At 39.3% G+C, this 25,621-nt stretch overlaps 1 protein-coding gene across 4 annotated transcripts; it reads left to right on the top strand.

The window, feature by feature from the left end:
* Positions 1-672: 672 nt before the first annotated feature.
* Positions 673-24,733, top strand: LOC133713032 (probable disease resistance protein At4g27220). Of its 4 annotated transcripts, none has more exons than XM_062139157.1 (8): positions 673-925; positions 1,066-1,159; positions 15,849-18,256; positions 18,698-19,072; positions 19,215-19,682; positions 21,436-21,511; positions 22,461-22,548; positions 22,836-22,973. In XM_062139157.1, exons 3-7 carry the CDS (start codon positions 15,851-15,853, stop codon positions 22,508-22,510), a joined length of 3,375 nt encoding a protein of 1,124 aa, XP_061995141.1. In that variant the 5' UTR covers positions 673-925; positions 1,066-1,159; positions 15,849-15,850; the 3' UTR covers positions 22,511-22,548; positions 22,836-22,973. The 4 variants fall into 4 exon arrangements, with proteins under 4 accessions (XP_061995141.1, XP_061995140.1, XP_061995142.1 ...); XM_062139155.1 differs by lacking the exons at positions 21,436-21,511; positions 22,461-22,548 and adding exons at positions 24,101-24,171; positions 24,275-24,733 and having other exon boundaries at positions 689-925; positions 22,836-23,583; XM_062139156.1 differs by lacking the exon at positions 22,461-22,548 and having other exon boundaries at positions 22,836-23,047.
* The last annotated feature ends 888 nt before the right edge of the window (positions 24,734-25,621 follow it).

Raw genomic sequence — 25,621 nt, 5'->3', positions numbered from 1 at the left:
AATGGTCGCAACCTCCTAGTGGCAGGATGAAACTGAGTGTCGTCGGATTTATTTCTCGACGGCAACATAGTAGGAAAGCTGTGATTTTGGTATTTATGTTTCGCTGTAATCGAGTTATCTTTCCGTTATGTCACCGCTTTGTCAAAGCCAATAGTGCACTCTTTGCTAATTGATGCTTGTTTGAATACATGTATTTTGTAGAGTTTTCTGATATAACTTCAGGACGCGCTATAGATGCTTATTGTAATCAAGGGTTTAGGCTCAATGTCCCCCCCTTGTATTCGGCAGTTTCATTAATCAAGGCTGGAGGGTAGCCGCACAAAGCCCTCATTTCAGAAAAAAAAAAAAAAAAAATACAGACTTGGCTCTATCTTCACGTTCATCTAAGCCAGGCCCTTTGATATCTAGACGCGAGATATTTATGCTAATTAATCTATTCAATCATCTGAATGATTGAATGAGTATTCACTTATTTAATTAATTAAGTTCATTATTGAGTTAGAGTCAACTATTGCAGACATAATATTCTACTAACACCATATGATACAACCATTAAGTATCAAAGCCCCAGCAAATTTAGTTGCAAGCAACTTCGTAAGCATGTGACGTGAATCCTCCCTTTTAATAAACAAAAAATTGGCTTTGATGTATCTCTTCCAACTATTCAAAAGTTACCTCATTTGTCTTCAGTCTTCACATGAGATTTTCTCGTACTTGTTCTCATTTATCTTCACGCCTATAAAACAGCTCGCTGGTTAAGCCTCCTTCTCCTTGCACTCTTTCTTTCATATCTAAACAGTTTCATCCACTCTTCATTTGTCTTCTGAATAAGTCTCCTTCTGCACACTTGGCTTGCCATCTTTTTTCAGTTTTATTTTTATTATTGCTCTACGTACTTCTCATATTCAAAAAGCCAAAACAAGAGGTATGGCCTTTACATCTTTTCTGCTAAAATTCTGGTTTTGTGTTTAGTATTTTTTTATTTTTTATAATGTTTTACAGAAAATTAAAAGTTTAAAACCTTCATCCTTTTGGTTTACCTTTGTTCTTGCGTTTTTTTCACAGATATAGATTCCGTTTGTACTCTATCCAGTTTTAAGCAGATAATTTGAAGGAGTAACTATACCTTCATTCATAGCTCATTACAAATACAGCTAAGGTATGCCCTTTAATTTCCTTCTTCAATTTCATTTGCTCAAATTTTTTTTTCTTTTCTTTTTCATTTTTAGAGCAATAAGTGTTATACAATAGGTTTTAAATATGCTCAATATTAAGAATACGTTTGGTGACTTACTAATTTGGATTAGATGATGAATCCATGTTGATGAACTTGATAGAGCTCTTGCTTCTCCTCTGATTAAGCTTTCGATGCAATTACACTACGTGCATGACAGTGAATCTGTATTACTTGTTGTGCTTGAGTCCCTTATATAGTGAAAGTACTAGAATGGATAACGTTTAAGCCTAGAGGTGGGGGGGGGGGGGGGGGGGGGTATTGAATTCCAATAGCGGTTTAGTCTTCACTACAAACACTCACATAGTTCTGACTTAGGCCTAACAATTATTATTTTCAGGGCCGGCCCTGAGGGCTGCTGACTGAGGCAGCCGCCTCAGGCCACCGGCTCCCGGGGGCCTCCGGAGTTTCTGTAAATATGATATAGATAGTATATATAAACACTATTTGCTTCACTAAACAAGAAACGCTGTGTTGCTCTAGCGGAAATGAGGAGAGTTCGCTCTTTTCCCACCCAGGTTCGAATCGTGTTTCAGTTCCTTGTCTTTTTTGTTTTTTTCAACCAGTTAAGTGATTTGTGGAGGGCCCAAAGCCCAAATCGAACTAGCTTCATCCTTTCAGCTTTTTTGTTTTTGTTTTTTTTTAATTACTTATTTTTCTTGGACCCTGTGGCCCAGCTCACTTTTTTTTTTCCTTTTCCTATTCCATATAAATTTTTCTTTTCCTTTTTTCCATATGAAGAACTATTCCCTTTCCTATGGAAAACTAACCCAAATTAAACTATTCCCTACAAAAAATATTGATATACTTTTGTTTTGTTATTAACTTCATCTTTACTTTTATTCAAAATACATGATTTTGTACTGTTATTTGGCGCGAAAAAAAAAAAATTATATATATATATATATATATAGGAGGCCACATTTTTACTATTCGCTTCAGGCCGTTAGAATCTCAGGACCGGCCCTAATTATTTTGTTTAGAGAATGCTAACACATAAAATTCTTATACCAACATATAGGCATAAAAGAACCAAGAACCTTCCATAGAGATTCTATTAGAGAGGAAAGATCCTACATTAGAAAAGTAACAAAAGAAAATATAGCTTATAAGTGGGTGGCTCACACCCAATTGTACTGAGACCTTCTGAGTTAAATTACAACACCTAACATGCCAAGCGGTTAAGTTAGGACATTATAGGTACAACGGTGGGTCATGAGTCATGCTTATCGTTGTTTAACAAATTCCTAATCCTAAATTGGATATGCATAAAGCTTTCCTGAACCATAATTTCTTTCTAATCCCAAACTGGTCTCCATTCCCCAGTTACTTTTCTCACTAGAGTGTGACAAGTTGTTGAGACAAAGCTTAAACAATAATGAGTCCACGATAGGTCTTATACTAAGATTTTTTTTAATCGAAAAAGGTCAGCCCGATTTTATAATTCAGCAAGCAGTACCAGACGACACACTCCAATGGAGTCGACAGTAAAGAATCGTCCTTCTGGACTTACAGAGAACCTACTCTAGACAAATTGAAAACTCCGCAATCCAAAGTACACCCACCTTTTAAGAAGTTACGCACCATTATTCTAACAAAACCTAACTACTCAGAAGCTAATAAAATAAAAGATCCAACCAAGTAGCCGGTTTTGCGACCCAAAACAAAACTAAATAGTGCTAGTAGTGGAGGATGCCCTAGCAGCCCCATCGTTTGAACCTGCATCCATTCGCTCCGCAGCCTCATCCTCCTGGTTCGGAACTTCAGCAGCTACCGATGGTAGAATAGCACCCTCCTTCCTCACGTGCTTTCCATTTTCTCTGCTTTTTACCTTACATCTCCTTATCAAGAAGTCTCGCACACTTGGGCTTATTCTTGCTCCCCTTAGGACGCCCCACTTTCTTCTTCCGTGGAGAAACCACGAGTTGACCATTTTTATGTCGGAGTACCAACTGCAATTCATCATCGACCTTGAGCAGGGGAGTAGAGGTGTTGACAAATAGCTTGCCAACTCTGCCCAAAATATCCACCGCCTTCCTTGTCCCAAGTAAAGGCTGCACCCGAGAGTCTTGCAGCACCATTACTTCATGACCACCACGCGAGCGCAGAGGGTGAGCCACCACCAACGGTGGGACCTCACTACTGCCATCCCCGGGCCTCTTACTCTTGTTACTCTGCAGAGCCCAATTCTGTAGAAACTCAGCCATATTAAAACCTGCAAAAGCCTTTTCAATAGCACCTGTGGCTCCAAGAAAATTGGAGGGAAGTGATGCATGGACTTCCTATGGCGGTTGGACTACCACCATTTCAGCTCCTAGCGATTCTGATACCACCACATCACCCATCAAGGGCAACACCTCCTCCACCAGTCCCGTGCTACTACCTGGCATCGAACCGCCGTTGTTCCCCCTACTTCCTTGCCCTTCTGACATGAGAGAGAGTCCAGCCATAGCCGCCACCGAGATTTGCGCACAGATCTCCTCTTTCCTTCACCAGCAATGAATCACATCCTACCGCATCGTGGATGAACAACCCACAATTACGGCAAAATCCCTTTAGCTTTTCGTACACGAACGTCAACTCTGGTACCACCACCGGCGAAAACTCAAACACCATCCAACCCCGAACCCTATCACGCATGTCCAGTACAAGACGGATACGTTGCTCCTCTTCTTTTTGGGTAAGGGTTGTCTGATCAAAGCGGACAACACGACCGATAGACGCCCCAACCAACCCTAGCGCCTTCTTGTTCCAGAGCACCAGAGGGAGACCTTTGACAACGACCCAGGTCTCCAGAAGATTGAGAGAGACTTCCGCCACCGGCCCTATACCATCATACCCACCCAACACCAGCATGGTGTTCCTATAAAACCACGGGCCTCCATGCAAGATTTTGTTGCGATCAGCTTCTCGATCAAATTGAAACGCAAAACGATCCCCCACATCTTGGATCGTTAACCCCGAACGAATCCTCTAGATTGAAGAGATCGTTCCTTTGAAGCCAGGAAACATGGCTTTGGGTCCAAGTAAACGCCCCACCATGTACCAACGGTCCGCCTTCAGAGCCTCAAGCCCCACAGATCACAGCGACACCCTTGCCGAACCCTGCACCACCGCCATGGAGCCAGCCATCGGGCTAAAAGGTATGGAAATTTGATCGAGGAAGAGACCTCGATAAACCCTAGCAGAGAGACGCTAGGTTAGTGTAAAATTTGAAGTTATTAACAAAACTAGACTTGTAATTCTGCTTAAGATTTTATTTAGGAGAATGAAATTCACACTATACTAAGATTTAATCCCTTCCAAATTTTATTTTATAGTTCTAACTCATCGACTTTTTCTCTCAAAAAAAATAAACATAAACTTCAACATTTTGATTACATATGATGGGGAAAATGTATTGAACACATGCCTCGAATAGTCACTCAACAAACACTAGAAATAAGGAGCAGAAAACTCATAACATAGGGTTTTACTGAGTCCACGATAAGTCTTACACTAATATCTAATCCCTTCCAAATTTTATTTTATAGTTCTAATTAGATATGGCTAACGAGCCAGTAGGCCCATCCACGGCCCAATCCCGTTTGTGGCCCGACATAACCCGAGCACGTTACTCTATTAAGTCGGGCTGGTCGAGAAATATTGGCCAATATGCGGCCTAGCCCGAGCTCATTATGGATCTGACACGACCCGAGTATGGCCCGCCCCGTTTCTATAATATATTCTGTTTATATTTTTTTATAATATAAAGATAATATATAATTTATAAATAATAAACTTATACATATAATTTATAAACAATAAACTTGTTCTTGTAAGACAAAACTATAGCACAATGTTATCTTACACTCAACCTGTATCATTACTTCCTTTTCAGCTTATTGCTTATACAATCGGTTGATGGATTTAGGCATTTAGCTACTACTGATGATTATTTTATACCAGCTATACTTTCCACTACATGCAGTCGTAGATTAAAATATTTATGTAATTCAAAATGGTTCGGCATGACCTGTCAAAATGTCGAATCCATGCCGCAATTAAACTAATTTATTCACAAACAATAAGCTCTCTGACTACTATTACAAAAGGAACGCTCTACAGCTAACAAATACGAAGCTAACCATCTTTTAGACCAATTTTTAGTGTACATATCGGCATCTTCACCATTCAGTTTTTAGGTCCCTATGAGTAGATCACTTATTTAAATTTGCAGCCAAATTGATGATCGTTTGAGTACTATAGGAGCTTCATTAACTCGGTGTAAAATAATCCCATAGAATGTGAGAAGACAAACTAAAAACTTAACCAATAAATTTCTCTTTTCCCTTAGAGTTAGGGCAAGAAGTCTTGCAGGAGTAAGTCAAATGTAAAGAAACAATTCGATCTTGTTCCTTCTTATCCTTGAGAAGGCTTTTGTTTTTTGCACCCAATGGACCAGCTCTTTTCTTGCCAGTAGCTTTGCCTCCAACCTCAACCGACTTTGATTGCACCATGGTGCCTCCAGGTGTTTCACCTGCTACAGCAAGCAAACTGTGAATTTGAAGTGAATTCCAAAGTCTTGAGCTTCTTTGGTTGCGTTGTTCTATGCTCCAAGAAAGAAGGTACAATCTTTACCTTCAACTTTTTTAGGGAGGGAGTCTGTGAGACGTACGCTCTCTTGTTTTCCAATATGCTGTTCTCCCACATGAACCAAGACCAGTGCTTTCTCTGAGCTTGCAGTTACCCTAGCCACTTCGATCATTTATGAGAACAGGCTTTGGTTTCTTGGACATAAAAAACCTGTTGCACATTTGTGAATAGGGTAATTGGAATTATAGGTGACACAGAGGAAGATAATTTGAATATTGCACTTCCAACATTAAAATGCTCTTCAGCAAAGTTGAAACTCGGGGTGGTTAGCTTCTGAAACCTAGCCACAACTTGCTGCTCTGATGCACAGGAGCCAAATGCATGGAAAATAGTTAGACCACATGCAAGAGCTCTTTTCTAGTATCTCGACCATAAGATGATACCGAGAATAAATCCAATAGTCCCTGCAGTGACACCATAGAAATAATGCAAACATACCACTAAGAATCCCAAACCCTAGCTCGAGAAAGTAGGGACTCAAACAACCTAGTCAAAAACTAAAGACAAAAACCTAAAAAACAAAAAATAAATAAAAAGTAAAAAGAGATGATGCCGTCAATCTTCATCTTCACCAACCAAAGCTCTGACTCCAGCCAAATAGAAAAAAACAAAGTGAGGTTAGTGCCCTTAACCGCATAACCACAAAGCCTTGCCCAAATGCAAGGTCGCCGTCATTGTACGAAACCCTTTCGCACATCCCTAATAATAGCAGACAATGACGCAAAGGCTGAAGATACCAGAACAAGCCAGCAATTGTAGACCATGACACTGTACACTACCAACCAGCATGCCCGCCCTTGCTAATTTTGGTATCCCCTTCTCTCATTAACCCAGCCCTTGAAGATTGTCCCCAATAATACAAACTCAAGTCCACCTAAAATCGTAAATGTTGACCTGATCTGACCCGGATACTGATGAACCTTCAACCATGGCCCAACAATCTTCCATAGAACTCCAGAGTACCACCATAATCTCCTTGAAGCCACTATCGATTTCGCTTAAGAAGAAAAGAGAAAACGACCCCGCATCTCCCATCGAGGACTTCGAACGACAGCACCATAACCCATCCGGCTACACCCATCTCACGCCGACTAGGCAAGGAGCCGTTATCATCGTGAGGGTGCCACCGCACAAGAGTCAAAAGAGACTATGTTTTAGCCAAACTCTAGAATGCTCCGACTTGGAAGTGTTGTCAAATATTAAACGCTACACAACTCCTTTTTACTAATTGTATGTATGTCATATGTTAATATATTGTGGAATTTCTCCAATAGCACATGCCATATACTCTATATCATACAGAAACATAATGATATTGGGTGAGTTGAGTATAAGGTGTATAATATTTGTTGTACCCAATTCCACCAAAATAGTTGTTTGATCGTTTTAAATCCACCTGTGTGACAAACCAAGCCAAACCAAACTGCTTAGAAATGGATAATTTGGATGATTAACTAGCCAAAATCACGCCCCTTTCCCCTCAAAACCTAAATTTCTTAAAGAGTGTGGCTATTGCCACCCTACCATTTTCTTAGTTCTCCCTATAAACATTTGAATATTCGAAAGACTATGTTACTTAAGTGTAAAATGACTAATAAGTATACTAATTTTCTAAAATCCAAATATGTAAGGAAAAATAAATAGGGTGGTGTTATTGACACACCATTTTTCTCTATTCCCACATCCTCTCTACTTTTCTATTACTTTATTTTTTTTTTGCAAATTACATAACTACCCTCCTTTTCTAAATTTTTTTCCTACTATCTCTCCCTCTATTCTTCATCCCTTACTCCTTCCTGTCAGCTCCCCTTCTGTTCTTCCAAATATAATCTTACTTCATTTTCTCTGTTTGTTCATATTCAGATTAAACAATTCATTCGATTACACACTTGTTCTTCTTAATTTCACTACCAAATGATTCAGGAACGAGGAATTCAATTCTAAAATTTCAACTAAAATTTCAGTTGATTCCAAAAGCTATGCTCGAACAAAAACAGACAGATTGAGCTATAGGATTCATTTAATTAGGTTGATAATTTGATGAATTTTAGAGAAGGAGTTTGACATTCTCACTTGATTTTCAAGTCCAACCCCAAGTTCTTGAAATTCGCTGAGATATTTAACATACATATCCATGGTTTTTTTTTTTTAAATATATTTAAGATTGTTTAAGGAAAATTGAATTTGGAGAGAATTGAGTCGTACTTTTTTTGATAATAGGGGCCTCTTTATATAGAGGATTACAAGACATAGAATCAGAGTTGTACAAGGAAAGATAATCGTACAATTAATCGGATATCTATGAATATCTCCGAGAATATCTCTAATTCAAAACCCTATTACAACTAGGTCAAGTAACCTAGAGTTTGAGCCAGACACATATTCTAGATTTACTTGAACACTCCCCCTTGTGTCACCCAAACGTGGTGCTCCTCTCGTTGCCTCATTAAAAACCTTGCCAAGTAACAAAAACCTTGTGGGACAAAAATAACCTAGGTCGAAGGGGAAAAAGAGCACAACGCACCATTCACGTTTCGAGACCATACGTGTAGACATCTCCCCCTGATGTCTGCATCTCCCCCTGATGACTACGGTTATTGGAGTTCGGATAACTTCCTCAAACGATGCTACCAACATGTTTCTCGAAAGTGGAATTTAGGCAATGACTTAGTGAGCAAGTCTGCCACACTGTCCTCAGATCGAACCTAGTTCACTTTGATCTTGAGGAAAGTCTGTTGTTGCTGATTATGCTTGGTATTGTCACTTTTGATGTAGCCTTGCTTCATTCAAAACAAGCAGCATTATCCTAAATGCTCGTAGGCTCATTTGTGGTAGACTTCAAACCACAATTGTTTGAACATGCGGAATTATGGATCCAATCCATATACATCACAAATTGCTTCGTGAAGAGCAATAATCTCAGCATGGTTCGAAGAAGTAACGACTAGCGTCTGTTCTGTAGACCTCCAAGATATCACGGTATTTTACCCATGGTGAACACTTAACCAGTTTGGAAAGACTTTTGTGTGGGTTAGAGAGATACCTAACATCATCAAAACCTTCCAAAACACATGTTGTTTTGGGATGGGGATAGAGGACTCATGCCACTGTTGGCGGCGTTCCTGGTGTGTGATGGGTCCGAATCCATCATCTCTCTGTAGTGATAGAACAAGCCCATATCAATCGTACATCTCAAGTACCGAAATATATCTTTTACACCAATCCAATGGCGTCGCATTGGCGCAGAGCTATATCTTAGCTAACAAGTTCACTGCAAATGAGATGTCCGGTCTTGTGCATTGAGCTAAGTACAATAATGCCCCTATTGTACTTAAGTAAGGCACTTCTGCCTCTAGCACATCTTCGTCATCATCTTTTGGGTGAAGAATATCCTTTTCAGGATCAAGACTACGGTCAATCATGGGGGTGCTTGAAGGTTTGACCTTGTCAAAATGCCTAAGAATCTATCAACACAATGCTCAAGTTCCAAACCGAGACATAATCGTGTTCACCCAAAATCCTTCATCTCAAACTCGGATTTCAAGTGTTCAGCGGTTTCCCTTAACTCTTTAAGGGCTTCCAATGAAGATCATGTCCAACATGAACTGCGATAGAATCCGAAACTTGTTATGGAAACGCGTGGGCATATCTCTTCCCAATCAAGTAGTCACTTTAGTGATCATTTCAACCTTATTGTAAATGTGCTCCGTGGTCTAGAGCCACTTGACTTGGGTAAATGAAGTTCACCATGAACCTTCATGTACATTCCGTATCTAGATCCCCATATAGAGATACGTAGTGACCACATTTGTAAGCTGAATGTTCAGTTCAGAAACTACCAAACTGACAGGGTAGTGGAGTGCAATGACATCCATTACGAGAAGATATGTCTCATCGTAGTCTATTTTAGGACGTTTTGTGAGAAGCCTTGTGCCATAAGGCGAGATTACCATATTTTTTTCTCAACATGCTTTCTAACGAATACCCATTAGTCAACAGGTTTTATGTCATGAGGTGTTGGCATCACTGGCTCAAAAACCTTCCTCTTCGTTAGATAATCCAACTTAACACGGATCACATCTTTCCATTTAGGCCAAATCTCTGTACCTTGGCATTCATTAATCAACGAAGCGTATTTCGATATCATCAGACTCAACAAACTCATGCGCAACGAAATGCGCGATTACATCATCAATGCATGATGGAGTTTCTATCCCACGTCTCATGTACACTTGTGTAATTTTCATAGAGCTCTATTCTCAAGAATAGGTTCTGACGTTGAGGCGTCCCCTAACGATAACCATAATCCGGAAGATTCTCATGAGACAGATTTGAGTGTTGATGATCAAAGGATTGGAATGTGCCAAAGTATCCTTCGAACCCACGAGCCTCCCATGCATCCTAGTTGGGGTCATGGCCTATAACGCCAGAGTGTCACTCTCTTTAGCGTTGGCGCCATGCCTAACTCCGTGTAGGGTGGCGCTACGTCCTCTTGTAGGGACGTCCTTCCTTGCCGGCATATTTGCAGCAGGTATGTGTGATCTCGTCACTTTAACGGGGATCGAGATAAGACATAGTGGGGACAGACCATGACAATTCCTGTCGTTCCTGCTGAATATTCGTGTTCTTATCTCCCCTTAACGAGAGGAAGACTGTCTCATCAAAGTGACAATCCGCAAGACATGCGATAAAGAGATCGCCTAGCAAGGGCATTAAGTGGCGGACGATTGTTGGAATCTCAAATCCAACGTAGTTGCCCATTCGTCTGTAAGGACCCATCATAGAGTGTTGTGGCGAAGCAATTGGCACATAAATGGCACACTTAAATATACATAAGTACGATACTTGTATCCAGTCACTAGCTGTAACACAGAGGTAGATTGAGTGGCGGTGGGTCGTAGACGAATTAGCATAGCTGCATGCAATATTGCATTACCCCAAGCGGATATAAGGAGATGAGTGCGCATTACCAATGTCCAAACTACCACCGTAGTCATTTCAGCGAGACCATTTGGGTGTGTTCATGGGAATATGATGTCCAACATCAGTCCCAATGCAATAATCATCGAAAGTCTTCGATGTAAACTCTCTAGAATTGTCAAGTCCAATTGACAAAATAGGATGATCCGGGGAGTGAGCCCGTTGTCATATGATATGTGCTAAGAGTGTAGCATAAGCAGCATTTACAAGTGGACAATGGCATAACACGTGACCAGCATGTTTGCTTGTCAACCAACATCATGAAATATTTAAGCGTCCGCAAGTTGGTTGAATCAGTCTACAGAATTCCATTAAGGATTTAATGCGAAGTGCTTCCGAGTTGTAGTCAAGAACTGACTTGAAATCACAGAAGCAAAGGCTATGCCATCTCACTTCTAGGTCAGGAAGCAGGGAGTTACGGACGTTGCCAAATCTTTCTGTTTGGCTCCAATTTTGTTGCAGCTGGTCAACAGTCTCTTTTCTGCGCGGGCGTGCCAGCACCGTTTGGGTGCGGTCGTCGGGGGTGTCCCTTGACCTGACTTCTATCAAGCGATTGTAGACGAGGAGAGCACCAACCTCGTCGTGGGATTCTTTGTGCCTCGTGGTGAGGACTTTGCTGAAGTTTCTTCTTGTTCACAAGTCGATACTCAATATTGCAGATTGAGCAGAGCGAAATCACCGGGAAGTATTGAGATCTTGCTGAAGCGTGACTTTAGCTTGGCTGGGTTGCTAGGGCGTTACCCTTGCTTGGCTGGTTCTGTAACCGTTGTGGTCGCGACACTACCGTCGGCTCCCGAGGAGACTAGGACCGAAGCACGTTGACAGAGGGTTTGGTGGCACTGAAAGTCGGCTTCTGAGAAGACTAGGACTAGGAGTGTGATCACCGGTAAGAGAAAGAGAAGGAGAGGAGTTGCTCTTAGAGAGGTTGCTCTAGAGAGAACTTAGATCATCTTAGAGATGTTTTGATGAGTGAATTGTGTTGTTGTGTCTTTTGATACTTGTTGTAGCCTCTATATATAGGCTACCAAGCAACACTATTTGGCCTTAAACAACTCATAATGGGTTAGGTTTTAGCACTTAAACATTAATGGAATGTTAGGTTTAAGCACTTAAAACACTAATGGAATGTTAGGTTTAAGCACTTACTGCTCCAATTTTTCTGCAGCTATATCTCCACCAAGAACTCAAAATGGGCCTTCGACCTCTTCACATCAAATGATCCACAATGAGTGTAGATCATTGTGGCAAATTTTCAGAGCTTTCTTCCATGTGGTTGGGCCGAAAACGCTGCTGGACCTCTTACAGGTCCAGTTTTCCAGTTTTGCTTATGCAGAAAATTGGACTGATTGTTTGAAGGCCTTCCACTCAAAACTAGCTCTGGCACTCTGCATAACAAATGATCCTTGGGCTGTCTAGAATGGATCTGCACAGTTTCAGCTCATTTCGAGTTCATTTGGTCAGGCGGCCGCTCCTTCTGTTTAGCTCGGTTTCTCCTAGCCGAAGTAGGAAAATGTGCTAAAGTTGACTTTTCATGCTTCCATAGTAGGCTTTATTTAGCCTCTAAATATATATTTCGAACTTGTCGACAATATATAGCTTGAGCCACTGACATTGGCTCAATTTCTCCAAGACGTGTCTTGTCAGGCCAAAATGCTCATTTTGGGTCCAAACACTTTCTTCGAGTGAGACCCACAACCTTCTGGGGTCTTCTTCATTCATACACTCGTACTGGAGCGAATCATCCATATGACTAGTCATTAGGATGATGGCTTTTGCCTTATTTGCCTCTAAGGCTGCTCTATTTGCTACCAAAGCTTAAGCTTGCTCAACAGTTAGCACGTCCTGGGTAGGCTCGAGAATCGTATCCAGGATTCCATCGGTCTTGAGATGTTGGCGGACATCACGAACCCACCTGTGATATCCAGGGCCAGTTGTTCCCAGTGGAGCAAAGTCCAATTTGTTCAGATTACTCATCCTGAAAGAGAACAAGAAAAAGGGTTAGTTTCGGAGCGGAAAAAGCTACCACGAAAACATATAAAATTTCTGAGCGTAATCGCTTCCAAGAAATTCAATTCCAAGAGGTATTGGATTAGATCGAAACAATGACGTAAGTGGTCGATCATAAATTCTCTACAAACTCTAAGTTTGGAGATCTCAACAAGCTCCAAGCTTGGAGTGAGCACGAACCCCCATAGTTCGGCTTAATTAGGTCTCCCCTATGATGAAGAAAGGGGGGTGGAAGAAGGGAGTTTGCAAGTCACCGAGAAAAAGAATAAAAACTTCAAAAATAGGAACTTTTAGTAAAAATTACCTCGAAATAGGTCACTGGAAAAAGTCGTCGGAAAAATCTCGCCGGAAAAGTGGCCGGAGGTGGCTGACCGGAGAATTGACCTGTGGGCTGGTCTGCCCCCTCCCCCCCCTTTTTTTTTTTTTCTTATTCTGCTTCGGCCCAGGCCCAGGCCTGCTTCATTCTTCTTCTTTTTTTCTCTAGGCTTGTTCTTCTCTAGGTCGAGTTGGTTGTTGGGCCGGATGGATGCTGGGCTAGGCTGCGTCACTTTCCCCTTTTTTTTTTCGCTTGCCCGGAACTCTTCTACTTATCTGGCCGGTCCGGTCACTTTTTTGCCGGTTCCGGAGGATCTGCTTCCAGTTCCAGGAACCTGGGATCAAGATGCTGGTGCTGGAAAAATTTGGCAGCAATTGGCGGTCTGGAAGGTGGTGAACCGGTAGAATATTTGCTGCGGGTGGTTTAGAGCTTCCGGTGGCCGGTTCGGTAGGTTTCCGGCAGGTTCTAGTTGTTCTGCCGCCGGTTCTGGACTCCTAGTGTGGAGTGCTTCAAGGTGTGAGGTGGAGGCAGAAAAGGCTTCAAGGTTTTGTATTCGAATTTAGGGTTTTAGCTTCTTGAATCAGGGTTTGGCTATTTGTTTCAGGGTTAGGGCTTCGTGCTGATAACGTGTTTAATGAAATCTGAATTGGGAGAGAATTGAGTCGTACTTTCATTGATAATAGGGGCCTCTTTATATAGAGGATTGCAAGACATAGAATCAGAGTTGTACAAGGAAAGATAATCGTACAATTAATCGGATATCTATGAATATCTCCGAGAATATCTCTAATTCAAAACCCTATTACAACTAGGTCAAGTAACCTAGAGTTTGGGCCAGACACATATTCTGGATTTACTTGAACAAAGATCAATATACTCGAGTAATCACAAATCTTAAAAGCTTGCATTTACAGCAACACTAATGATGAATTAGGTGATCATCAGGAAACAATATCTAGAATGAACATCTCAATGATCCCAAAAACCAATATCCCATCGCACTAGTTTGAAAGATATACCCAACCCAAACAGATACATGGCTTAACAGTTCACCCCTGACCTCGACCTTGATCCCATCCCTAGTCATCTCAAATAAATTGTTAATTCTACAAAAAGGGTCTGTAATGGAAATTTGGGATTGAAACTAGGGAATTTTTTTTTAACACCTTTTGTTGTTTTGGGGTTGCGATTCAATTGATTGGTTTGATTTGGGGATAGGTGTTCCATTGATGTTCTTCCATGGATAAGAAGAAGAATAATTGGAAGGAGAGGGGGAGAGAGAGAGAGATAGATTTCGGCAACCATAGAGGAAGAGAAGAATATGGATAAAAAAAAAATAGAAAAAGACAAACAAAAATTGAATTGCAAAGGATGGTAGTTAGGGCAAATTTGTAAAAAAACAAATTGAATCAAAGTAATAGAAAAGTAAATGAGGTGTGTGAATAAAAAAAATGGTGTGTCAATTACACCACCCAATCAATACTTAATTTCTCATTGGATAACATTAATCTTCATTTTCTCCACCCAAATTTGAATTTATTATTATTTTTCTTGTCTTTTTGTTGCCTCCTCATCGTTAATTCGTTATTCAATTCACAAAACTATTATTGCTAATTTCATCAAAATATTTGCAACACCCTTTGTGAACACCGAAAGTAAAAATTTAAAACACGAGAAAAAAATCAATATCTTTTTCATTGCTCATAGTTGTAAACTTACTAATCTTTTTTTTTTTTTTTGAAAGGAACTTACTAATCTTTTTACATGAACTGAAATAGACAACATTGAAACTAAAAGAAAAAATTTAAAAAATTGGAAGTATATCAAATTATGATTTTATTAGGAAAGTTTTATATATTTTATTTTTTTATTGGTATAAATTAAATTAGAGATTTTTAATTTTTCTTTTCTAATTGGATATGTCATATAAGATATTACTGGAAAGAGAAATTGGTTTGATAAGTAAGTTAATAATTGAAATTAAAATGTAAGGTGTAATGAACATGTAGGATGAACAAAGAAAATGATAAGGTGGCAATAACCGCACTCTTTCTGAAAATATAAGAAAACAATATTTTTCATACTATATCCCCCTAGTTTTGTAATATTTTCATTTTGGCCACCCATTGCTACAAAAATTCATCTGAGCACCATTGCACGCATCAGTTTCCACTTTCCAGTGTTCTCTTTCGGTGAAATAATGATATTTTTCTTGGATCCAATACACGTACCCCAGCTTAATGAAGGAAAATATTACCCTGAAAACGGAGACCAAATCACCTTATCTTCCACAAATGAATCGAAAGCAATAAGTACTTTTCCGATTAACTCACACGACGGTGGGAAGTGAAACAAAAAATCCAAGATCTCTCGTGAACGATCTTCATGGGTCTATACCTTTTGATCTTTGTATTTATAGACCAATGTCCTCTGATTTAATTCGCTCTTTTTTTTTTCTTAATTTTTTTTTTTTTTGACCTAGACCTATTCTAAAACCGTACTTTATCAACGCAAAACGTATCCAATCCCTTTACTTTTATGAGGTCGCCCCAAGATTTGATAACCAAGTCCTTTTTTAGTGTTTTTCGTTTCCTTGTTATTGGAGTTGACTATCATTGCACAAGCACTTCTCCTGTCATGCTGGTCTTATTTAATTTGATTTGTATTTAATAACAGTGATGGAGTTTCTTCTTGCAATTGGCACTGGAATTGTTGGAAAGATTGGCGAGTACACAGTTGAACCAGTCATACGCCAAGTGGGATATATAATCTGCTACAACAGGAACCTCAAGAAACTACAGAGTCAAGTGGGTGACTTAGGTGATGCTAGACTAAGGGTGTGGCATGCTGTGGAAACGGAAAAAAGAAAAGGTAAACAAATTGAAACAGATGTGCACAACTGGCTGACTAAAGTGGAAGAGATCACGGGAGAAGCAAATGATTTTTTGAAAGCTGAACACCAAGCAAAGATCAAGTGTCTACATGGCTTTTGTCCTAATTTAAAGAATCGCCATCAGTTGAGCAGGAAGTCTACAAAATTGGTTCAAGAGGTCGTTGAACTCTTTGGCAAAAAAGATTTTTCTAGTATTGCATACGATATTTCCCCAGAAGAGGTATGTGTAATATCTACCAAAGATTACGAGGCTTTTGATTCAAGGACTTCAGTTGTGAAGCAAATTATGGACGAACTGAGAAACTCTGATACAGACATAATTGGGGTGTATGGTATTGGGGGAGTGGGTAAGACAACACTCGTCAAAGAAGTTTACAGGCAAGCTATAAAAGACAAGAAATTGTTTGATGATGTTGTAATAATAGTTGATGTGAAGCAAATTTCAGACTTCGAAGGAATTCAAAAAAAAATTGTTGATAAGTTGGGTATGGACATTGTTGGAGATGAGAGTATGGATAGAAGAGCACGCCGTCTATGTGATAGGCTAAAAGACAAAAGGGCTCTTATAATTTTGGATGATGTTGTTGAAAGAATTGATTTGGAGGTTGTCGGACTTCCTCGTTTGGTGACTTGCAAAATTTTGTTGACATCTAGAAGCAGACAAGTATTATCTGTTGAGATGTATACACAAAAAGAGTTTCAGCTCCACGTATTAGACGAGAAAGAAACTTGGAGTTTATTTGCCAAGATGGCCGGTGATGTAGTCAAGAATTCCAATATACGAACAATAGCAACTAAAGTAGCTGAAAAATGTGGGGGATTGCCGGTTTTGGTTGTCACTGTCGCAAGTGCTTTAAAGAAGAGTGGACTGAATGCATGGAAAGACGCTTTGAGAAGACTACAGAAGTTTGACAAAGAAGGATTTACTGAAAAAGCATACTTGGCTCTGGAGTGGAGTTACAATCAATTAGATGAGGCGGAGCTCAAGTCGGAGCTCAAGTCATTATTCTTGCTCTGTGGACTTCTATCAAAAAACTCAGAGAGTGCTCGGATTGATGACTTGTTATTGTATGGCATGGGTTTGGATTTGTTCAAAAGTCTTGAAACAATGGAAGAAGCAAGAAATTCATTGCATTCACTGCTTGAAAAGCTAAAAGATTCTTGCTTATTGGTAGACAGTGGTGATATCACATGTACCAGAATGCACGATCTTGTACGAGATGTTGCTAACCGGATAGCATCAAGAGATCATCATGTCTTATCATTAGAACACGGAAATGAGTTGAAAGAATGGCCTAATAAGGAGTTTCTTAAAAAGTGCACCGCAATCACTTCCCCTTACTGCAATATCCCCAAATTTCCTGATGTTTTGGAATGCCCAGAACTGAAGATATTTTATTTGTGGGGTGATGATCATGACACACTAGAAATTCCATGCAACCTTTTTCAAGACATGGAAAATCTCAAGGTCTTGGATCTAACCAAGTTGTGTATTGGGCCATCACTACTTCCATCTCTTCAGTTCCTAAGGAATCTTCAGACACTATATTTCTGTAATTGCCTACTGGGAGACATAGCTCAAGTTGGGCAATTGGGAAACTTAGAAATTCTTTCTTTTCATGGATCCAATGTCAAGTTGTTGCCCAAAGAAATAGGACAATTGACTCGTCTACGATTACTGGATTTGACTAATTGCTCCAAACTAGAAGTGATATCACCTAATGTTATATCAAGTTTGAAAAGGCTAGAAGAATTGAGAATAGGGAAAAATAGCTTTTCCCAATGGGAGTATGAAGGGGTCATGAGTACAGAAAGAAGTAATGTAAGCCTTCAAGAGCTAAAGCACTTGTCTCAGTTAACCTCGTTACAAATACATATACCAGATGCTAGCATTCTTCCAGCAGATTTGTTCACCAATAAGTTAGAGAGATTCCAAATATGTATTGGTTCTGTGTGGAATTGGGATGATGTGGATGAAACCCTCAACGCACTAAAGCTCCAACTCACTATCAGCAATGAATTGGACCCTGGTCTAGAAATGTTGCTGAAAATAACTGAAGACTTGTATTTGGAGTTGATGGAGAGTTCTAATAGCAATATTGTCCATCAATTAGGTATTGAAGTTTTTCAGCAACTGAAACATCTCCACATTCAAAACAGTGCTGGACTTGCATACATCATTAATGGGAAGGTATTGCTCCTTAAATTGACTCTTTCTGTGTTCAATTAGTATATGCTGATTAACTTGTAGTTACTTTTTTAATATAATTGTTCTTATCCTACATCTATTGTAGTCATTCTTGTGAATGGAAAAAATAATCTACAGGGAGACATGCAAGATCTTTTTCTTGCTCACTTGATTTGCATTTTGTGAACTTACTCTCTCTTTTATTTTAAGGCACAGACCATTCTGTAACTAAATACAGTAAAAAAACATTCTCCTGAGTACGCCTCCCACAATTTAATCGATTACTCATTTCTATGCCATTATAAAGTCCAGAATTTCATGTTTGTCTGTTGTACTTTCGTTTTTGGCATTTAACATCGTCATTCTTAATTAATGTTCTAGACTTCTAGCAATCAGCATTATCACTTCCTAAACATGATTAAATTGTGCAATTAATATGTGCAGGTCAGTTTTCCCAACTTGACATGGTTGGCAGTGAATGAACTCAACAGTTCAAGATTCTTGTTATCATCTTCAATGGCTAGATGCCTTGCACATCTCAAACAGCTTCACATATCTGGATGTCAAAACATGGAAGAGATAGTATCAATTGAAGAATCTAATGAAGAAAATACAAAGAACTTGTTTTGCCAGCTAGAAGATCTAGAGCTAAAAGGCCTTCCAAAGCTCACTAAAGTCTGCTCTTCTCTAAATTCGTCCTCTGAGAGAATGAAATTAGAGGATTGTACTAAAGGTAGTACAATCAGTGAAGAAATTGAAGAGACCGACTCAAATGGAATTCTTGACATTGTGATACAACAGTTTCTCTTTGACAACAAGGTGAATTAATACCTTTTCTTTTCTCTTTTGGCTAATACATTGATATAATTTTTCTCACGATTAATTGTTTTCTATATAAGCAGTAGGTTAAAAATTGTTTCTTGGCGAGTCCATGGTTAAGATTAATATTATGTACATGCAGGTAGAGCTTCCAAACTTGAAGAAGTTGTCCATTAGTGGCCTAGAAAAGTTGAGGACAATATGGAACGGTCAATTCTCTTTAGAAAGTTCAAAAAATCTAGAGTCTGTAAAAATTGACTCATGCCAGAGTTTGAAAAATATATTTCCAGCGTCGATGGCCAAAAATCTTCAGGGGTTAAGCCAGTTGGTAGTGACGAAGTGTGGAGTGGAGGAAATCATTGCAAAAGATGGGGAACCACAAACAACGCCAACTTTTGTTTTCCCAAATGTCACATATGTGCGCTTAAAAGAATTGCCCCAACTTAGGTGTTTCTATCCAGCTATGCATGCTTCTAATTGGCCAGCACTTCAATCGTTGGGGGTTGTTGGATGTTACAAATTGGAGATTTTCTCTGAGGCACTTTCAAGCTTTCAAGGGAAATATGAATCAACCACTCCAATTAAACAAACTCTCTTTTCAATTGAGAAGGTATGTGTGCTATTACACTACTTCTCTTTACGTTCTTTTGTTGCGACACTAGTTTGTAGTCTTTTCTTCTTCTTCTTTTTGGTCTGTGACATTATTTCTCTTTAATTACATTCTTTTGGTCACTGACTCATGAGTGTTGGATACTTTATGTAATACCCCGAAAAATCCAAATTAATTTCCGTGGATTTTTAGAAATGATTTCACGATAGTGGGAGTGAGTACGAGGCTTGAAGAAGTTATGGAATTAGTTCGAACGATTAATTTTCGAAAACGAACGTTATTTAGGAGGTCTCAAAAAGTGACTTTTTATACATTGGGAATTTGGGAAAACTTCATTCATGAAAGTTGTAGAGCGCGTCGATACGAGTTCGTGGACATATGGAATGCGAAAATCGGAGTTCGTATGAGAAAGTTATAAGCGATTGAAAATCGGGAAAATTCTATAAATACAAAAAAAAAAGTTCCGGAAATTGCATTGGAGGACAGAAATTTCAGAAACCTATATTTTCTCCCCAATTCTCTCCCGAGCCCAGATTTGTTCCTCTCTCTTCCACCGGCCATATCTCCCTCCACAGACCTCCGATCGACTTGATTCCAAAAGTATTTTCATTCGCCTTGAAGTCAGTTAAAACTTCCTAGAAGACATCAAAGTGAGAAAAGAACCATGGAAGGTGCTAGGAGGCCGAGAAGCTGCACAGCTCGAGCTGGAATTCGCCCGATGCTGCTCTTCCTTCACCGGCCGATATCTCTCTCATCCAACCTCGAATCGAGTTGATTCCAAAAGGGATTTTGCTGGGCCTGAGCTATATTACAACTTTGTAGAAGACATCGAGGGGAAATAACCAACGTGGTAGCCGCTACAAGTCGAAGAACACGGTGCAGTCGAGCTGGAAATCACCTCCTTTCCCCACCGTCGTTCTCCCTCCTCCGGCCACCTTTTGCCGTGATTCTTGAGAGGATTCTGCACTTCTGAGGATGTAGATCATTTCCCCTAAGGTGGATTGCATCGATTTCATCTGTGGAGATCGAATTGGAACGAATTCAAAACTAGGGTTTTTCGGGTTTCAAACCTTATAAGGTAAAATTCTACTTTTTGGCTTATAATCTGACTTTGGTGTAGTTATGAAAGTTTCAATTCGAGTTAAGATGAAGAACTTTCGTGTTGGGAGTTTTGTCTAATTTTGACTTTGGATGGGTGGCGGTGCCGCCACTGTGATGGTGGTTTCCGGCGACCTCCGGCCACCCCAAGGACAGTTTCTGTCCATTTTTGTGTTCTACGTGTCGATACGATCGTTTGCATATATAATTCATAATTTTTGGATATCGTATGATTAAGTTATGAATTTTTAAGTTTCGATCGATTTCGATCGTTCGATTTGTGATCTGTGAAGATCAGACCGTCTGATGGAATGGTAGATTCGATATGTTGATCGTATGACTGTCCCGATGACTTTGTGCGGTCACGGGCGAAGATCCGACCGTTGGATCTTCATATAATTGAGAAACAGTGATTAGGGAGGCGATTCGTGAGAATCCGTCCGTCGGATTTTTGTATAATTTGGTGAAGATGTTAGTAAGGACGATTCAGGAAGATCCGACCGTTGGATCTTCGTGATGATTTTTGGAGGTTGATCCTAAAGGCGATCCGTGAGGATCCGACCGTTGGATCATCATTTAATTTCGATCCGACCGTTGGATTGTCGTTTGAGTATGTTTTTGAGTTGTTGGCTAAGTTAAGGTCATGTTTGACTAGGTGATTGACGGTCTTCCTTGGGTGAGCGGTTTCGGTGTGTATTGTGTTGAATTGAAGACGCAGCTGGAATATCGAGGTGAGTAAATCGCACATGGTTCATTCACGAACCGAAATTCGGTGATTTTATTTAATTGGGAAATTGTGGAAATTGTTTTATGAAAATAAATATTTGTTTTAAATTATATGGACTTGATCGACTACGGTCCATAGGTACGTAAAATGTATTTAAACTATAAAAATGAATTTCTAGATTTCATTGCATGTGAACTATAATTGGTATTAGTGGTCACTCTTGTGTGGGTGACTACGTATATATATATTTACGTGGAATATATATTGGATGGTGTGACATCGGGTGAAGTATTGATGTGATTTACTGAGTTATATTTTGAGCATTACCCTTTGGAATATGTGATTTATCTTAGATGTTGTGTTGTCTATGATAATGGGTAATTGAGTAAAGTGCGATAGTTGAGTCGTTGAGATGAATTAAATGAGGAGTCGAGTGAATTGAGGAAAGCAGTCATTCGTAAGGTGAACCTTGGCCCAGGTGACACTTTACGATACAGTTAGAGCTCTAGTCTGTCTGCCATCATACTGCTTGGGGGATAAACGAGTTATCATATGCCCTTGGGTATGACATGACATACTGAATGGGGTGATTAATATAATTAATCATAAGCCTGTAAGTATGATATACTGAATGGGGTGATTAATATAATTAATCATAAGCCTGTAAGTATAATATACTGCATGGGATGATTTATATAAATAAATCATAAGCCTGTGAGTATATATTGAGTAAGAAGTTGTTTATTTTTGAGTAGTCATGATGAGATGTGAGTTGATTGATGCTTGAAGTGACGTTGTACACTTCAATTCTTATGCAAAACAAAATTAAAATGTGCTTGAGTTGATTGTGTTACTTTAAATCGTGCAATCCTTTCATTTACTCATACGAGCTTTGCAAAAAGCTTACCGGGTTTGTATTGTTGCAATCCCGGTACACTATTCAAACGGTGTAGCGGGTAATCCTGCAGGTCAGGAGAATCAGGGCGGTGATCGAGCGGGCTAGAGTATTTGTTATAGTTTTACAGCATTTGTAATAGTGAGGTGAGTTAAGCTCATCGAGCCTTACAATTTGATTTGGTGAGAGTGTGTTGTAATAATTAACTTGAGGATTTGATTTATTGTAATATTGAGAGGTGTGAAGTGTAGTTGTTTGTGAGAAAAAAATTCAGGACGTTAATTGTAATTGTTATTATTCATGTTTCGGATTTGAATTGATTATTCAAAATTCGGGGCGTGACACTTTAAATGTGTAATTTTCAAAACTATGGAGGGGATATAATTGACAATATATTATCTGACTCTTTTTTCGTTCTTCACATCAATTTCAGGATTCATTCGCCAACTTGGAATACTTGGCTTTATGCAGCATGGAGATTTGGAATGGGCCACTTCCAGTCCACTTCTTTAGAAAACTAAAACATCTTCAGGTTTGTTGTCCACAGTCCAAGTCAGTTGTTTTCCTTGACAAATTACTCGATGAAGGGAACTCTAGTACTAGTACTAGGGAAAGAGATGAGGCAGTTGAGATTGGGACCCTCCCACATTTAAGAGTGTTGGATCTTCATTTCATGCCCAACCTGATGCATCTTGGCGAGGATAACTCACAATCAGCCCCCCGCATCCCAAATTTTCCAAATCTGGAAATTCTACTGCTGGATACTTGTGACAGCTTAAGGAATCTAAGATCATCCGCAATATCCTTCAAGAATCTGACGACTTTGGAAGTACGTTTTTGCAAGGGATTGAAGTACTTGCTAACTTACTCCGTGGCCAAAGGTTTAATACAGCTCACAAAACTCGAAGTTGAGGATTGCAAGAGACTTGTAAGTATAGTGGGAAGCACCGAAGAAGACGAGTCGGAAAATAATAATGAGATTATATTCAGGCGGTTGAAACATTTGAAACTTTCTTTTCTACCAAGACTGCGAGGCTTTTGCTCCGGAAATTGCATTGCTAAACTCCCAGCCTTGGAATCTTTATCCATCAGCAACCGTCTCAAATTGAAGATTTTCCCGGCTCATGACGAATCGCTACAGACAACAAACGAGGACGGAGACACAGATGTCGATTACTATGGTAAGTCTTAATTCACCCAACATGTTTAATGTCTTGTATGTGAGACAAGCTATGGTACCTACCATTATGAGATACCCTCATTTACAACTATTTGAACAAAAATTTACAAGTATTTGAACCAAAATTACAACATTGAGAACAAAAGTTACCATATTCATTTACACTATTTACAACATTGAGAACAAAAATTACAACATTAACAACGAATTTGTTCAAAACTTGTAAAAGTGTTGTAAGAGGTGTAATTACCATTATTAGAACAAAAGATTACATAAAGTAGGACTCAAATTACAATTTTGAGAACAAATTTGTTCTCACTTTGTAAGTGTGGGTATGGGATACATACCAGCACACTAGAATTTCCCCTTGTATTTTCACAAAATATATATTCTCTCAAGTCTCCTGTGCCCAAATCATGAAAGTTTAATTCTAGCAATGTATAGCTCTATGGATTCTTCGTATTACAGAATTTATATATGAGATATTGATTTCCAACGATTTGTGTAATATTTTTCAGAGGCGGAGCTGACTGCTGAGGATGAAATGAATTTGGCAACTACTGATTTGATATCTTAACCACATTTCACTGTAAGTAAAACTTCTTTCTTTGTGTTATCTAATTATTCCTGCTTGCTTCTACCTTCAAATGTGTTATTGTTCTGACAAATTCCTTACTCGATCCACCTTCCAGATTCTACTGCTCCACCTCGCCGAAATTGCTCCTATTTTCTGGTCTGGCTTGAGTGGAAGTTGTTCACCGAGGTGTGCATTCGTGTGTTATAAACTTATGGGCGTCTGCTATGCACACCAGGTGTTTGCGAAAATGCTTGTCTGATTGTTTGTGTGGTGATTTAGCTGCATTTCAATTCTTGTGCTTCTATTAATTTATGTGTGCAAGTGTTGCTTTCTTTCTGCTTAGCAATAAAGGGAAAAAAAAAAAAAAAGTGATTTAAATTGGAGTTCTCCTCATTGTTGTGCAACCTTTGGTCCTGCTGGTGCTTTGTTCTACTTCCGATCGAGAGCTCTGTAGCTTCTTTTCGGTTTTTCTCTCAGCTTAATATGTTGTGCGCCGAAGTGTGTGCACGCCTAGGGTTTGTGAACATGCTTGTACGAACATTTTACTGCATTTCAATTGTTATGCTTGTGTGGACTTTGTGTGTATGTGGTAATTACTTTCTGCTTAGTAATAAAGGAAAAAAAAAAAAAAAAAACCAGTGTGATTCTTACTGGACCTCTCCCGAATGTTTCCGAATATGTGCTGCTGCTGGTGTTTTAATCTGGTTTAATCCAGAGCACTCTTCTTCTTGGGTTTTTTTAATTTTTAATTTTTTTCTCTCAGCTCTGTTAGTCTAATTGTTGAGTTCAGAGTCTTCTTCATTAAAAGTGAAGGTCTTTGATGTTGGTCAATTTGGCACAAGTTTCTTGTTAAAATCTTATCTTACTTTTGTAGCAACGTTTTGTTTACTCTTGCGTATCTTGCCGTCTTCTCATTATGCTCATCTCTCTTTCTAATTGTTTTGCTTCACTCCATTGTATTTTACAAACTGTACATTACATTTCATTCATAAATCTTGGTATTTCCTCTAGTATGCGATTGCATATCGTTCTCTGTCCAAATATATTGCAAATTACCAAAATCTGTCAAAGGCGCGCTCAAAGCTATAAGCAGTAATGTACCATGTTCCAGCTTATATATTCTTCAGACAAAACAGAGACGAATATACACTAAAACTAATAATATCTCTGTACTGGGCCAAGTTGAGTGTGCGTGCATGCCTTTGGTGCTGGTGCTACTTTGTTCTGGTTCACTCCAAAGCTCTCTTCTTTTGGGTATTCTCTCCGCTTTGTTTGTCTAATTGTTGAGTTCGATGTCTTCATCTGACAAAAGGGTCTTGTACACTATACATAACGCTTCAGGAGATCAATTTGGATTGAACCTCTTGAACAAATTTCTTCTGTTTGTGTTGTCTTACACTCTTGTTTACTCTTGCTTGTCTTGAATTCTTGATTGCCATCCATACATTTCGCTCATCTCTCT

The sequence above is a fragment of the Rosa rugosa genome, chromosome 5, assembly GCF_958449725.1.
Source record: "Rosa rugosa chromosome 5, drRosRugo1.1, whole genome shotgun sequence".
In the NCBI taxonomy this organism is placed as follows: Eukaryota; Viridiplantae; Streptophyta; class Magnoliopsida; order Rosales; family Rosaceae; genus Rosa; species Rosa rugosa.
This window is presented reverse-complemented; position numbering and strand designations above follow the sequence as displayed.